The 16,045-nt window shown below is 45.6% G+C and overlaps 1 protein-coding gene across 1 annotated transcript in view; it reads right to left on the reverse strand.

Moving 5' to 3' along the window:
* LOC145355258 (ATP-dependent translocase ABCB1-like) overlaps window positions 1-15,556 on the reverse strand; it is a 120,554-nt gene extending 104,998 nt beyond the window's left edge. Inside the window, exons 1-4 of the mRNA XM_080207133.1 lie at window positions 15,480-15,556; window positions 14,547-14,677; window positions 9,237-9,315; window positions 9,090-9,147 (exon numbers count right to left, since the gene is read on the reverse strand). Coding sequence (XP_080063259.1) covers window positions 9,090-9,147; window positions 9,237-9,315; window positions 14,547-14,595 — 186 coding nt within the window. The 5' untranslated portion in view covers window positions 14,596-14,677; window positions 15,480-15,556. The remainder of the gene's footprint in view (window positions 1-9,089; window positions 9,148-9,236; window positions 9,316-14,546; window positions 14,678-15,479) is intronic.
* Between the last annotated feature and the right edge of the window lie 489 nt (window positions 15,557-16,045).

The raw sequence follows: 16,045 nt of genomic DNA on the forward strand, positions 1-16,045 counted from the left end.
AGCTGCAGTGCTCGGATCCAGCAGCACTGCAAGACCCGAGGTCAGTGCTGAGACCTGTGTCCATGCTGCAGAACAAACATCAGAGATCGTGCACAGCAACAGCCCCCCTCGCTCCCACACACTTGCAGATCCGTCACTGACCCGGGACAGCAAAATGGTCGCAACAACAGGACACCCATGAGTAGCGGAGAGCCGTCAGACGCCATGCACTTACCTCCTCACTGACCCTCACTAATGAAGCGTCTGATTCAGACTTTTATTCAGTAGGTCCATTATGGCACGTTTCCAGATTGGCAAACGCAGCGGTAAAGGGGAAATGCTGATAAAGTCGGGCAGGCAGTGCATGTAAATGCATTTAAATCGCCGCTGCGCCCGTTTTGGGTATGAAGCGGATCGCCGCCATCCCTGGATTTCGGTAAAGTGGCAATCTGCGCGGACGTGGGCACAGATCGTGTTAATGGCCCCTCACCTGACTTCACCACATTTTTGCGCCCATTTAGGGACCCGTGCCTAGAATATCATTTTCAGATTTGGGGTAGGATTCTCCAATCTCATCTGTATCCACCCCCCCGCAGGTGAGAATGGAGAATTTGGCATTCCAGCCAAAACTGATTTGCTGCTGCGGCACTGGAGAATATCAGTCACAGACAAGGTCAGAGGTTTTTGATGCTGGTCTCTGACTTGCAAAATGTTTTAATTGCATTTGATACAGTTCAGAGAAAGTTCATTTAACTCTGGGATGAGGTGTTTATCCTCTGAAGGAAGGTTGAACAGGTTGGAGTTTAGAAGAATGAGAAGTAATTTTATTAAGATATATATGATCCTGAGGGGGTACATTACTGGGAGGATGTAGGAGAGACACACTTTTGAAATAAGTGTGTCCAGGGGACACACTTTTGAAATAAGAGGTCAACCATTTAAGACAGAGATGATGAGAAATTTTGTTCTCAAAGGGTTGTTAGTATGTGGAATAATTACATAAACTCATTACCAATGGACTTGCCGACTTCTTGGCTCCAGAACTGATACTCCAAAGAGTGTAGGAAGAATCCCATTATATCACAAGTATATGCGAATAGGTGAAATGTAAACAGAAGATAAAGGTTCAGAGTCCATTGGTGAGGGCAGGGAAAAAACAGATCACATGGTCACCTGACCAGGGGCAGAATTTTAGTGGTACATTCTCCCAAGGTTCGTACGATCCCACCTGAGGCCAATGAAAAATTCCGTTCTCTGAGGCTCGCACACCCCCGGAATCAGGTCAGATGTGCTGGTGAAATTACCGTGCAGGTTTCTGATAAAGGACATTTTTTTGGGAGTATTAGAGAGAAAGGAGGAATAAGAATTCCAGATGAACAAAGGAACAGGATCCTGCCTAAAATGCATCAGAAGGCTGAAAATGCAGGGCTGCCCTTTACCCACTGATCTATTTAAGAAAACAAACCAGGTTTTTAGGGGTTGATGATACCTTGATGGAGGTGACACCAGAGAAACCTGCTACAAAAAGCAATAAATCCATCTTCAGAAACCTCTGATCAAAAAAGGGAACCACAGGCCTGCAATGGTGAGACCTCAACTCAAAATAAGCAACTGTGACGATTAATCTTTTCGACGTTTAAGACCCAAGAGCATTCAACTGTTTTTTTTGCAATTTGTTGTGAATGTGTGTGTAAAAGAGACTGTGGGGGTGATTTTAACCATCGTGTTGTGCCCATTTTTGGGCATGAAAACCTGGTAATGTCAGGTATGAGGTGAGTAGGGCAATTCGCGCCCATTTCTGTGTCAGTTCTCACTTTACCAAGGCCCGAAAATGACTGCTATCGGGGACATGCTCAAAATGGGCACAATGGCCATTTTGATGTATTTGCACATACTTCAATCCACTTAACTGGAAGCACACCCCACTTTGTCAGCACCTTTACCACCGCATTCACCAATTCAGAACCGGCATGAAACATGCTCCATAAGAGACTAATTTGGGCACCCGTCAATGAGAGTTAGTGAGAAGCAAGTGCCTACCATCTGACGGTTCCATGTTGCTTATGGGGGAGGGGCTTCTTTGTAGCAGCCATTTTCTTTTTTTGGTTGGGTGAGCTCAGAGTGTGCAGGGGAACTGTTGCTCAGCAGGGTGTCCAAATTTCGATTTGCAGCAAGGACCTGGGTCTTAGCACTGACCTTGAGTCTTGTGGATGCTACTGGGTCCTAGTCCACTCAGCACACTTCCAGCTGAAGGATGCACACAAAGCCCTTGGAAATTACACTGCTGCAGCTTCAGAGCTTTTCAAGGAGCTGTGTTGCTGGGGGTGGGGGCATGTCAGTGGGGAATGGAGGATTTTTGTGTTGCTAGAGAGCATGTGGGGGTATATGGTTGGGGGAATGGGCAGTGTGTGTAGCTGGGCTGGGGCAAGCAGCATTCCTTAATCTCTCCATGTGTTCCTCGCCTTCTTCAATTCCATCGCCCCTTTAGAGTGACGAGATGGCTTTTGTAATGCAATCAATTGATCTTGCTGTCCTTTTGGTTGTTGCTGGAGCTGAGGAAGAGGAGCTGGAGGATGAATTGCAGACAGAGGAGGCCCAGGCCTTACCACTTGCAGGAATAGAGGGATTTGGCCACCAGAGGCAGGAGGTAGCCACTATTTGCCCAGAGGCGGGGGGGGGGGGGGTGGAGGGGACGCAGAAGAAGGAGGGAGCAGAGACCCCGATAGTTCCACACATGAGTATCATTTGAACAGATGTTGAACACCATGTGCCACCAATGGCTCCAGCTCCAAAAGGAGACAGTGCAACATCTGTGCCACTTGTTGCAGGACTTGGCACCTAGAGGCAGGGGTGGGGGACATCCACTCAGTTGCTGTCAAATTGATGGCTCCTCTGAACATGTATGTGACTGGCTCATTCCAGAGCCTCAGCGGAGATGTATGTGGTATTTCCCAGTCAGCTGTGCACACCTGTGATAAGCAGGTCATGGAAGCCTTGTATGCCTGGGCTGGGCAGTGCATCAAATTTCACCTGACCAGGCCCAGCGCGAAGGCCAGGCTGCAGGCTTTGCAGCCATTCCGGGGATGTCTAACATACAGGAGGCCATTGACTGTACCCATGGCCCCGCTACAGAATCCACAAAGATTCGTCAACTGAATGTCGTCTATATGGATTTCAGTAAGGCGTTTGACAAAGTCCCTCATGGTAGGTTGGTACAGGAGATTAATGCTCATGGGATATGTGGTCAGGTATCTAGATGGGTAGAGAACTGGCTTGCAAAGAGGAGTCAGAGACTAGTAGTGGAGGGGTCTTTTTCTAGCTGGAGGTCTGTCACTAGTGGTGTGCCTCAGGGCTCGGTGCTGGGACCTCTTCTCTTTGTAGTGTATATAAATGATTTGGAAGAGGGAGTAGGTGGTGTGATCAGCAAATTTGCTGATGACACCAAGATGGCTGGATTGGAGGGCAGTGAGGAGCAGTGTCTGGTAATACAGCGGGATATTAATAGGCTGGTTGATTGGGCAGATACGTGGCAAATGGAGTTTAATCCAGATAAATGTGAGGTGATGCATTTTAGCCGGAATAATGTAGGGGGGAGTTATATGATAAAGGGTAAGCCCGTAAGGAGTATAGAGTCGCAACAAGACCTGGGGGTGCAAGTGCACAAGTCTTTGAAGGTGGCAGTGCAAGTGGAGAGTGTGGTGAAGAAAGCCTATGGTATGTTAGCCTTTATAGGAAGGGGTATAGAATATAAGAGCTGGAGTCTAATGTTGCAGTTGTACAGAACGTTGGTTAGGCCGCATTTGGAGTACTGCGTCCAGTTCTGGTCGCCTTACTACCAGAAGGACGTGGAGACTCTGGAGAGAGTGCAGAGGAGGTTTACCAGGATGTTGCCTGGTATGGAAGGACTGGGGTATGAGGAAAGATTGAATAAATTGGGGCTCTTTTCCCTTGAAAGACGTTGACTGAGGGGGGATCTAATAGAGGTATATAAGATTATGAAGGGTATAGATAGAGTAAACAGAGGTAAGCTATTTCCTATAATAGAGTCGCGTAGGACAAGGGGCCATGGACTTAAGGTGCGGGGGGAGAGGTACAACACAGATATCAGAGGGAGGTTTTTCACACAGAGGATAGTGGGGGTATGGAATGCTCTGCCAAGTAAGGTGGTGGAAGCAAACACGCTAGAGTTGTTTAAGAGTAACTTAGACAGGCACATGACTGAGTTGGAGATGGGTGGATATAGGAGAACCTTTAATTAAGGGTCATTAGCATTGGGGTGTCTCTAGAAATGTAAGTGGGTATAGTATGATAATAATGTTTTTCCCTTTTCATTCACAGGTTTTAAGTCGGTCCACCTCGTGTCCAATGAGGGGCATACACGCGATGGGTCGTACTTGGGCTGCTCTTGGTTGTTCGAGATTGGCCTAGTGCTTCATGTCGTTAGTGTGTGCCTAAACTGGACCAGATACTGGGCAAGATGACAGCTCAGTGACTATCACTGTTTGCTGTGCAGACACATGGATTTGGGCCGGTGTCTGTGGGAGTTTGCGCATTCTCCCCGTGCTTGCGTGGGTTTTCTCCGGGTGCTCCAGTTTCCTCCCACACCCCAAAGATGCGCTGTTAGGCTGATTGGCAGGAATAAATTGTCCCTAAATCAGTTTTCCCTCAATCTGGATGGCCATAAAACATTAGAAAGGGGTCATGGGTAGACAGGTGGTGTTGAGAAGGCAGTGTGGGCCGAAGGGCCTGTTTCCCAGGCTGATTTTGTTCTTTGTTCTTTGAAAAAGGGGTTCCACTCCCTAAATGTCCAACTGGTTTGTAACCCAAATGAACATTAAGAACATAAGAAATAGGAGCAGGAGTAGGCCATCTAGCCCTTCGAGCCTGCCCCGCCATTCAATAAGATCATGGCTGATCTGTCGTGGCTCAGTTCCACTTTCCCGCTTTCTCCCCATAACCCTTAATTCCCTTGCCTACCAAAAACCTATCTACCCGTGTCTTAAATATATTTAGCGAGGTAGCCTCCACCACTTCAACGGGCAGAGAATTCCAGAGATTCACCACCCTTTGAATGAAGAAGTTCCTCCTCAACTCCATTCCAAACTGCTCCCCCCTTATCTTGAGGCTGGGCCCTCTAGTCCTGCTGTCCCTTCTGAGTGGGAAGAATCTCTCTACCTCTACCCTATCCATCCCCTTCATTATCTTATACGTCTCTATAAGATCGCCCCCTCATCTTCTAAACTCCAATGAGTACAGACCCAGTCTATTCAGCCTCTCTTCATAGTTCAACCCCTTCATCTCCAGCATCAGCCTAGTGAACCTCCTCTGCACTCCCTCCAAGGCTAAAATATCCTTGCGCAAGTGCGGCGACCAAAACTGCACACAGTACTCCAGCTGCGGCCTCACCAATGCCCTGTACAGTTGCAGCAAGACCTCCCTGCTTTTATATTCTATCCCCCTCGCTATAAAGGCCAGCATCCCAATTGCCTTCTTGATCATCTGTTGCACCTGCAGACTGGGTTTTTGCGACTCATGCACAAGGACCCTCTGCATCATAGCATGCTGCAGCTTTTCGCCCTTTAAATAGTAATTCCTCCTACTATTATTCCTGCCAAAGTGGATAACCTCACACTTGCTAACATTGTACTCCATCTGCCAGGTCCTCACCCACTTGCTCAGCCTATCTAGATCCCTCTGCAGACTTTCCACACAATTTGCTTTTCCACTCATCTTCGTGTCATCAGCAACATTATGCATGTCTGCACAAGACATCCAGGCAGAATGCATGACAGCTTCAATCTGAGGGGCTCTGACATACCTAAGGCCTTTGAGAAGAGGTCCAGGCTGCAGGGGTAGCCCTTAAGTGACATGAGTTACCCGCTTTGGACATGGGTGATGATGCCTGTGCGGAGGCAGAGGCAGTGTCTGAGGCAGACACCCACCGTAATGAGGCCCATGCAGGCACCTCTCTATAGTGGGAGGTGCAGAGGGCTCCTGAAAATGAGGTTCTGCTCTGGCAGGGTCCTACAGTATAATCTCCTGATTTCTTCCTGCATTGCGGTGGTGTGTTGTGCCCTTCAAAACCTGGCACAGCAGAGAGGTGACCTATTGGAGGAGGAAGAGGATATGGAAGCTGACCAGCCAGGCGTCACTGGGGAGGATGAGGAAGAGGAAGAAGAGAACCCAAGCAACACCACTCAGGCACTGACAGCTAGAATGTGGCATGAGAGGACGAACAGGGAGTCCCTGATCACCAGCCGCTTCACTAACTATGGGCCTGTGCAAGTGGGTTCCATTTCCCCCCACCCCGCCTCACCAAGTCCTTCTACTTCCTGTAACATTGTGGGCCTGTGTACGCCGTGTTAGCGAGTTTCTTCGGCACAGGAGTGTGATGGCGACTCGCTTAAGCATCATGATGATGATGCCTTGGTGCAGACTCCTACCTGAGCTCCGCATGCATGCTGGCACCTGGGCCCATGTCTGTGTAGTGAGTAAGGGCCCCCATACAGAACTCTGGAGCGGGTGGGGTTGGAGAACAGGAGGGAATTGCCCGTGGGTTCGAGAGAACCAATGGCTTTATTTTCTCAGTGACACAGAGCTGAGGGACCTCGCCAACTGACATCAACATGAAGCATCCCTCTGGTAACTGTCAAGGGAAGAGGATTCCTATTCGAGGCAAATTAGTCACAGGTGGGTGGTGAAAAAATATTTAATGATGACAAAAAAGGTGTTTAAATAATAAGTTCTAACATAAAAATGTGTGAACGGAAAATATTAAGGTGCTTAAAGATCTGTCCCTTGCTGGGGGGGGATGAGGGTGTCCCGCCTTGACTCTATCTCATCCATCAGCCTCCCAAGGTTACCTTCACTCAATCTGATGACTTGTCGTTTGCTCATCTTCTTCCTGCATTGCCTCTGTCCATCCCTGGGGTTTTTATGGAGCTGCCCCTCATTAGGGCAGATCAGCTGCAGACAGTTTGGCAGAGCATTCCAGCAAGTTCCACGCAGTTTGCTTGTTAGCATTGAGAGGGGAACGGGGGTGGAGAATCACTCTGCCTGAGATCAGTTGGGTGCAATCATTCTGCCTTGGATCAGTGGGGGAGGAGGAGGAGGAGGAGGGGGGCCACTGCCACCCTGCCTGTGATCAGTGGAAGTGGGATGAGAAGTAGGGGGAGCGCGGCCATTCTGCCTGCAATCGGTGGAGGCGGGGTAACGGGAAGAGGAGGCTGCGATCAGTCTGGGTGGTATGGGAATAAGGGGAATAATGTTGCGGGTGGGGCAATGTCTGTGGGGGCCAGTGGGAGGCATTATCCCCAGCCTGGGAGCGATGTGAGGAGCAGGGGAGCAGCATTCTATCTTTTTGTTTTGAACAAGCGCAATTGGAAACTCCAATCAGAGACATAGGGTTTTAGGCACGTTAAGCCCTGCTCACAGGCTTCTGCAGTGAGATTTGGACTCACTAATATCTTTACAGGCAGAGTGCATATGGGAGCACCTCAGAATGGGCCCAGAAAACAGACTTGAAACACTCCCAGTTTCTAGGAGCCTGGTACTTAGAATGAAAATGGTAAAATCATCCCCTGTATAAATGGGTGGTGCTCTGGAAATGTTCGGGTGTTGATTAATAAACATGTATTTTTCTTTTTAAAAACTTATGAGAAAACCTGCTAACTGTCTCTCCTTAGAGTTACACTAATGTTATTCTTTTAGGAACACATCTGTTTCTGGTTTTTGGAGAAGTGAACGAACACATGGAACCTTCCTACCATCACTCTCCCATCCATTTCAAAACCAAATTTGGCAAGATTTTGTTAGTTATGGGCTATAATGGTTACAGAACTAAGGAAGGAAAATGGAGTTATGAAGCAAATCAGTCATGATCTAATTAAATTATGGCTTGAGGGGGTAAGGGGATGAATGACCTACTTTTATTCCTATGTTATAAACTGTATCTCTTCGCAGGCAGCAGACCTCAAAGAGATGGATACAGCCAAGTCAGTACTGCTAACAGTGTTCATTAACTACCTGCCCCTTACATATGTCTGGGAAATCTGGAGGAGCAGAACTGCCCTTTCCTGCTTCATAGTATTTCTACCAGTCATGATAGTTTCTTCTCCCTGTTGTACTCCATCCACTGGGGCTTATGAAGGTTCAATAACGTGCAATGGAGGCAGCTCAGTCTAAGCTGCTACACGAGGCCCAGGGATTAATTTATGATGCTTGGGCTTCAAGTACAAGCTAGCATTATAAGAACATAAGAAATAGGAGCAGGAGTAGGCCATCTGGCCCTTCGAGCCTGCCCTGCCATTCAATAAGATCATGGCTGATCTGTCGTGGCTCAGTTCCACTTTCCCGCCCTCTCCCCATAACCCTTAATCCCCTCTCTTATCAAAAACCCATCAACCCGCTTCTTAAAAATATTTAGCGAGGCAGCCTCCACCACTTCAACGGGCAGAGAATTCCAGAGATTCACCACCCTTTGAGTGAAGAAGTTCCTCCTCAACTCCGTTCTGAACTGCCCCCCCTTTATCTTGAGGCTGTGCCCCCTAGTCCTACTGTCTTTTTTGAGCGGGAAGAGTCTTTCCACCTCTATCCTATCCATCCCATTCATCATCTTATACGTCTCAATGAGATCTCCCCTCATTCTTCTAAACTCTAACGAGTACAAGCCTAGTTTATTCAGCCTCTCCTCATAGCTCAACCCCCTCAACTCCGGTATCAGCCATCGGATTGAAAAATGCAAGATTCTGTCCAACAGGATAATCACCAAGCGGTTATATCCTTTTGGGGGAGAATGTAGAACCAGGAGTTATTGTTTAAAAATAACAGGTTGTCCATTTAAGACAGAGATCAGCTTTTTTACTCAGAGGATAGTGAAACTCCCTTCCTCAAAAGACAGCAGAAGCAGATCCTTTGAATGTCTTAAAGACAGAGCAAGATAGATTCTTGATAATGGGGGTGAAAGCTTCTTAGGAAAAGGCAAGAGGTTACAGTCAGATCAGCTATGATCTGATTGAGGACGGAACAGTCTCAAAGGCCTGAGTAGCCTATTCCTGCTCTTAACTTGCACGTTTGTTTAAAGAAAAATAGGTCAAAAAAATGAAACAAACCAGTTCAAAAAATCCAACCATCTTTTCAAGCTTCTTTTCTTTTTTATCATTCTTTTCTCTGCAGAAAACAAATGTCATCAAAAATTAGTTTGCAGTGACGATTATGGAAAAGCCTGTTTGCCTCTGACTTGTAGGAAGATTCCTTACTTTTCTTTCTTGGGATGATCTTGGTCTGGATTCTCATCCTCCAGGTAGCTTGGATTGTCACAGCCAACAGCTGTGCGGTCTGCAAGATATTTGCCAATATTTCAATCAACATTATTTTTACAATTAAACTATACAGCATAAAGGCAAGCCATTTGGTCCACTGTACACATGCTCACCTTTTGAGTGTTTAGTTAATTCTTTCATATATCTCTGCTCATTCTCCATAACTCTGCAAATCTACTCTCAAGTAGATATCCAATTCCCTCTTGAAAATTAGTGCTGAATCTCTTTTTACAATAGTTTCCCTTAACCTTTTGCAGATCAAAACAATTGACTCTGGAAGTAAACCCTCTTCTCCCAACTGGTCTTAAACCAGCTCCCCCACTGGTAACAATGTTTTTTTTGTCTACAATATTGAAAAATGTGAACACTCATCAAATCTTCCATTAATGTTCTCCACTGCTGTGGCCATGATTGTGGAAGAGAATCCCTCCACTCATTAGCTGCAGCTATGGTCCAGTGTTATGGGTTACGAGGGAGGTGGTCCCTCCTTTTATCCCCACATTCCCCCTAACTTTTTGCCATGAGCCCACCAAGGTGAATTAGATGTCGTTTGAGCTGACTTGAGTGGCTGCATTGCTGACTGAAACTCTCAGGCTGTGCATGAACAGGGCCTTAATAGGCCTCATAATTAACATCAATTTCCATGAGCCAATCTTATTGAATAGACTTGGGGTCAGCAAGTTGATAAGGAGGTGACATAGAGACTGGTGATGTGCAATTGTCTGCCTGCCTTCCTCTCATCATGGCCCTGACCCATTTGAAAATCCAACCCCAGGAATCCATGGCCTGATCCTTGTCCAGACACTTGAAAAAATTCTGTACGTTCAACCCCAAGTATCCCTGTTCCTAAACCCTCTTAAATTTTATGATCTAATTTAGACTGCATCTCCTCGTTCTTGTTTCTAAAATCTCTTTTCACTTAGCTCTTAAGCATAATCAAATCTCTTTAGTCAGAGTGCTGAGAATGTAGGACCTGCTGCCACAGGGAGTAGTTGAGATGATTAGCATTGACATATTTGGAAAGAAGCTGCATAAGTAGATGAGTGATGAAGAAAAAAGATACAGTGGTGGGATGTGGTGAAATAACCTGTGAGAAGTCTTGTGTGGAGCATAAATGATAACCTATAGACATTTGATGCCAAGTAGCTTGTTCCCATCCTGCAAATGGTAAATAATTCTATGTAAATGTTATCTGCCGTGTGTTTGCCTATTTGTCCTCATGAACCTACAACTATCATCCTCACTATTTACTATGGGCACAATTTAGCACAGATGATGCAAGCTCAGCCCACTGGTGGGAAACCTGTGTCACCTTCCCAAGGAGTGCCTAATGTTAGCTAAGTGCGATCAAACATGCAAGTGGGAAGAGTGGGCCTCTGCATAATTAATTCCAAGTGGGACGGAAATCCCACTCCAAAGAAATGCCACCTCAGGAGTTGGCAGCTGTCAACTGCCGGCAGCACTAATGGGAGTGTTGGTTGCTGCCTTTAACTTGGTGAGGTTTTCACTATCCTGGAGTGAGGTGATACAAGGGCAGGGGCTAGGGCTCAGTGGGCACCTTCTTTCTTAAAACAAGGTCCCTTGATCAGGCAATAAGTGCCTTTTGAGACCCAGGATGCCCATTGATGAACACAGAAAGGCTTGCTAGGCAGTATCATGTGGCAGAAGAGACCTGAGCAAGTTTGGGTGAACTTCTGAGCCAGCATTATTTCCCAATGGGCTCAGGGTTGAGCCTAATTAGCCATTGGGTAGGTTTGCCAATTTGGCTTATTGCTTCTTTATAAATGGGAGTCAATTTTCCAGCAGCAGGAATGGGCTGTTCAGCCTTCCCCACAATTACACATTCCCACCCACCACCTAGAGTGCCCCAGCTGGCTCCATTGAAGCTCAGCCTATATTTGTAAATTTTTCCTCACCTACAAACTTTGTAATTATGTCTCCTAAACAGTAAGACTATAAAGGGTTAAACAACTTTTAGTTCTGCAAAACACTGTGACATAAAACAACAGAATTACATAGAACATAGGACAGTACAGCACAGGCCCTTCGGCCCTCAATGTTGTGCCGAACTATGTCTAAACCCGAGATCAAACACTCCCTATCATTCTGGTGTGCTCCATGTGCCTATCCAATAACTGCTTGAAAGTTCCTAAAGTGCCTGACTCCACTATTACAGCAGGCAGTGTATTCCACACCCCAATGACTCTCTGAGTGAAGAAGCTGCCTCGGACATCCCTCCTATATCTCCTACCATGAGCCTTATAGTTATGCCCCCTAGTAACAGCTACATCCACCTGAGGAAATAATCTCTGCACGTCCACTCTATCTATCCCCTTCATCATCTTATAAACCTCTATTAAGTCGCCTCTCATCCTCTTCCGCTCTAAAGAAAAAAGCCCCAGCTCCCTCAACCTTTCCTCATAAGACCTACCCTCCAAACTAGGCAGCATCCTGGTAAATCTCCTCTGCACACTCTCCAATGCTTCCACATCCTTCTTATAATGAGGTGACCAGAACTGAAAACAATACTCCAAAAGTAACCTCACCAAGGTCCGGTATAGCAGCAGCATAATGCCACGGCTCTTAAACTCAAACCCCCGTTAATAAACACTGACACACTATAGCCTTCTTCACAGCTCTATCCACTTGAGTGGATAGAGATCTGTGGATATGAACCTCAAGATCTCTCTGCTCCTCCACAGTCCTCAAAACCCTGCCATTGACCCTGTAATCCGCATTCAAGTTTCTCCTACCAAAACGAATCACCTTGCACTTATCAGGATTAAACTCCATCTGACACTTTTCGGCCCAGCTCTGCATCCTATCAATGTCTCTTTGCAGCCTACAAGAGCCCTCCACCTCATCCAGTATCCACCAATCTTGGTGTCATCAGCAAATTTACTGACCCACCCTTCAGCTCCTTCTTCCAAGTCATTGATAAAAATCACAAATAGCAGAGGACCCAGCACTGATCCCTGTGGTACACCGCTGGTAACTCCAGTTTGAAAATTTTCCCTCCACTACCATCCTCTGCTTTCTATGAGATAGCCAGTTACTTATCTAATCGGCCAAATTTCCTTCTATCCCAGACCTCTTTATCTTCTTCATGAGCCAACCATGGGGAATCTTATCAAACGCCTTACTAAAATCCATGTATACCACATCAACTGCTCTACCTTCGTCTGCACACTTAGCTACCTACTCAAAGAATTCAATCAAATTTGTGAGGCAAGACTTACCCTTACCATGCTGACTATCCCAGGTTAAGCTGCATCTTTCCTAATGGTCATAAAACCTATCCCTCAGGACCTTTTCTATTAACTTACCGACCACCGAAGTAAGACTAACTGGCCTATAATTACCAGGGTCATTCCTATTTCCTTTCTTGAAGACACACAATCCCCGGGGATGGTGAGGACCCAAAGATCAAAGCTAAAGGCTCCGCAATCTCATCCCTTGCCTCGCGAAGTATCCTAGGATGTATGCCATCTGGCTCAGGGGGCTTATCGACCCTCAGGTTTTTCAAAATTGCTAATACATCTTCCCTCAGAACATCTACCTCCTCCATCCTATCAGCCTGTATCATGCATTCATCCTCAAAAACATAGCCCCTCTCCTTAGTGAACACTGAAGAAAAGTATTCATTTAATGCCTCACCTATCTCTTCTGACTCCATGCACAAGTTCCCACTACTATCCTTGACTGGCCCTAACCTGGTCATCCTTTTATTTTTTTATAAATAAAACAAACATTATTGAACAAACATTTAAAGTATGTGTGACACATAAAAAAGTCTATAGGGAGCAACTTAGCAGGCTTGTTACCTGCAGCCGCAAATCACATTGCGGACGTTCGATATTGTGAAAGGTCAAAACAGAACTGCGCCAGTGAAATTTGGAACACTATCTTTACTAATCACTAATAATACTAAAGGGAAGGGAGCCTCAGCCTATGGAGTAGCAGTCAGAGGTTGCCTCAACTTCAACTGTGGATCCTGAAGAGATGCCTAGATGTAGTGGGAAGGTGATGAAAATGAAGAAACCATAGGCACTTAGTGAGCATTGGTGAATACAGAAATTAAGTAAGGCCACTATTTTGTTCTGAATGTTTGTCAATGAATTTCACTTTGTTCACTCTCAGAGCCTCCACTCTGTTTGTTCATGCCACCAAGCTCAGGGGAACCACCATGTTCTCCCCAGGCTTCATCCTTTTGGCATGTGAGAATGGCAGTGCTAGGTCCCTACCACTCTCTTCCAGCCCCCACTAAGAAAGGCCATTGCCTCAGATGTTAAATGGACAGGAACCCAGGAAAGAGGACAAGGGAAGTGCTGCCTACATACCAGCCTTCACAACCTCTTCAAATCAAGGGGTGCCCTAATATGAAGGGTAGGGAAGGTCTTCAAAGTAATTCCAGCTGAACCATCTCCCTGCAATGGCAATACTGGGACTGCCCCCACCCCCACTCCCAAATTGAACCTCTCCGTCTCCCTGAGTCACCTCCAGTGCGCCTTGAGAAGCGCCCACTGTGGAGGGTGCTGAGTGTCCACCTTCAAAACCCCACCTTGGAGCTGAAGGTGCCAGGTTCACACTTGTGAAAGCGATTGTAAATGATGTGACATCATGCTTGTGCCCCCTAAAAATTCTGTGCGGGTTCAATATCCGGAGAGTGCGCTCACTAATGACATGCTAATGTATCAAAACATGCTTTCTGCACTCCAGCTGCTTGTTTCACATGACTCCACCAGCAAGGGGCCGGGAAGATCGGAACTCTAAAACCTTGCTGCCATGAATTGGGCCCACTGGATTTTGAGCATGTGCCCCCAATCCCACAGAGGGAGTGTGTGGGCTCAAAATCCCCCCCAATAATTCTTATCTCCAACACACACTTTGATCACAAATTAAGTGATCAGTTAATAGTACAGAAGATCATTTTAAAATCAAAATCAAGTTGCACCCAGAAAAGACCACTTGCCAGTTAAATAGTTCATTGTAACACAGTATGAATATCAATTACTAACTAATGACTGCTTGTTAATCTGATAACTAACAATATACTTCATGCATTTCACACTCAGTTTCACACTCCAGTCATCTTAACAATACTTATTTTTTCAATGTGATCTAAAGGTGTATCAAAAACATATTCAAAATGGGCAGCCTAGTGTCAACTGCATATTTTATAAAGTTTATTCCACGAACTACATGGCACCGAACCTGAAATTAAAAATATGCAGAATGAAGACTTACCATTGGCAGCAATTCCTGGTGCTTGGTTTGCCACGAGTTCTTGCACCATGTTCCTGGGATTCTTCACTTTCTGCTTTCCTTACCATTAATAGTTTTAAAGAAAAGCAGTCAGCCCACTGTGCGCAACAAATCTACAAGAAACAAAATTTGATCTAAGTATCGGACAGTGATTTTGCAAAGTAATTCATATAATAAAATCCTATTTCCTAAAAAACAGGGCTGCACAGTGATAGTGCTTAACACTGGTGCTTCAGTGCCAGGGACCCGGGTTCAATTCTAGCCTCAAGTGACTGGCTATGTGGAGTTTGCACATTCTCCCCGTGTCTGTATGGGTTTCCTCCAGGTGCTCCAGTTTCTTCCTACAGTCCAAAGATGTGCGGCTTAAGTTGATTGACCATGCTGAATTGCTCCACAGTGTCAGAGGATTAGCTGCGTAAATGAGGGTTACAGGAAGAGGGCCTGGGTGGGATTGTGGTCGGTACAGACTCGATAGGCTTCTTTCTGTACTGTAGGGATTCTATGGAGGATATCTACTGGAGCCATTTCCAAAGGCAGTTAAATGTTAACCACATTTCTGTGGGTGCGGATTCACATATGCGCCAGATGGGTTCAGAACAGCAAATTTCTTTTCCTGATCAAGTCACCCCTCACTCCAGCAGATACATGCCTATCCTTTCCTTACATAAGAGCCGATCCATTGCTGGTATAAATCTGGTAAACCTCCTCTCAACTGCTCCCTATTTATATCCTTCCCTAAATAAGGTATTGTACACAATACTCCAAATGTTCTCTCAGTGATCTCCGTACAACTGAAGTATATCCTCTCTACTTTTGTATTTAATTGCCCTCACAGTAAAAGATAACATTCTGTTAGCTTTCCTAACATTCTGAAAAATCTATAAAGTAATGCATTTTCTTGACAAATCAGTTCACCTTGATTTCGTGAGTCTCGAAAATATTGGCCTTGCAGCATCTGTGTCAGGATCTTCAATGCCACAGGTACTTCCTTTCAGATGGTTTGTTCAAATGCAACTAGACAACGCCCTGACCTAAAGCACAGGTATCAAATTTCACCTAGTATGTCTGATTTAACACATCGTGTGAACTTAAATTTCAGGGCAGAAATGCGTGAAGTTCTTCCTGTTTGAATTGGTTGACTAATTCCATAATACCAAAATGTTGATTGATAAAATAAAAACTCATGACTGGATGATGTTGATCAACAAAGTCTTAGCTGGGCTCCAAATGGAATGCATTTACACACATTTATCTCATTTGATTTAAATCAAACTACAGTGAGGTTGCAGAAAGGAGGCAGATGCATCTTGATTTTGATTTGATTTGATTTATTATTGTCATGTGTATTAACAGACAGTGATAAGTATTGTTTTTTGCATTCTATACAGACAAAGCATACCGTTCATAGAGAAGGAAACAAGTGAGTGCAGAATGTAGTGTTGCAGTCATAGCTAGGGTGTAGAGAAAGATCAACTTAATGC

This window comes from Carcharhinus amblyrhynchos, chromosome 2, assembly GCF_965287045.1.
Source record: "Carcharhinus amblyrhynchos chromosome 2, sCarAmb.v2.hapA, whole genome shotgun sequence".
NCBI lineage: Eukaryota > Metazoa > Chordata > Chondrichthyes > Carcharhiniformes > Carcharhinidae > Carcharhinus > Carcharhinus amblyrhynchos.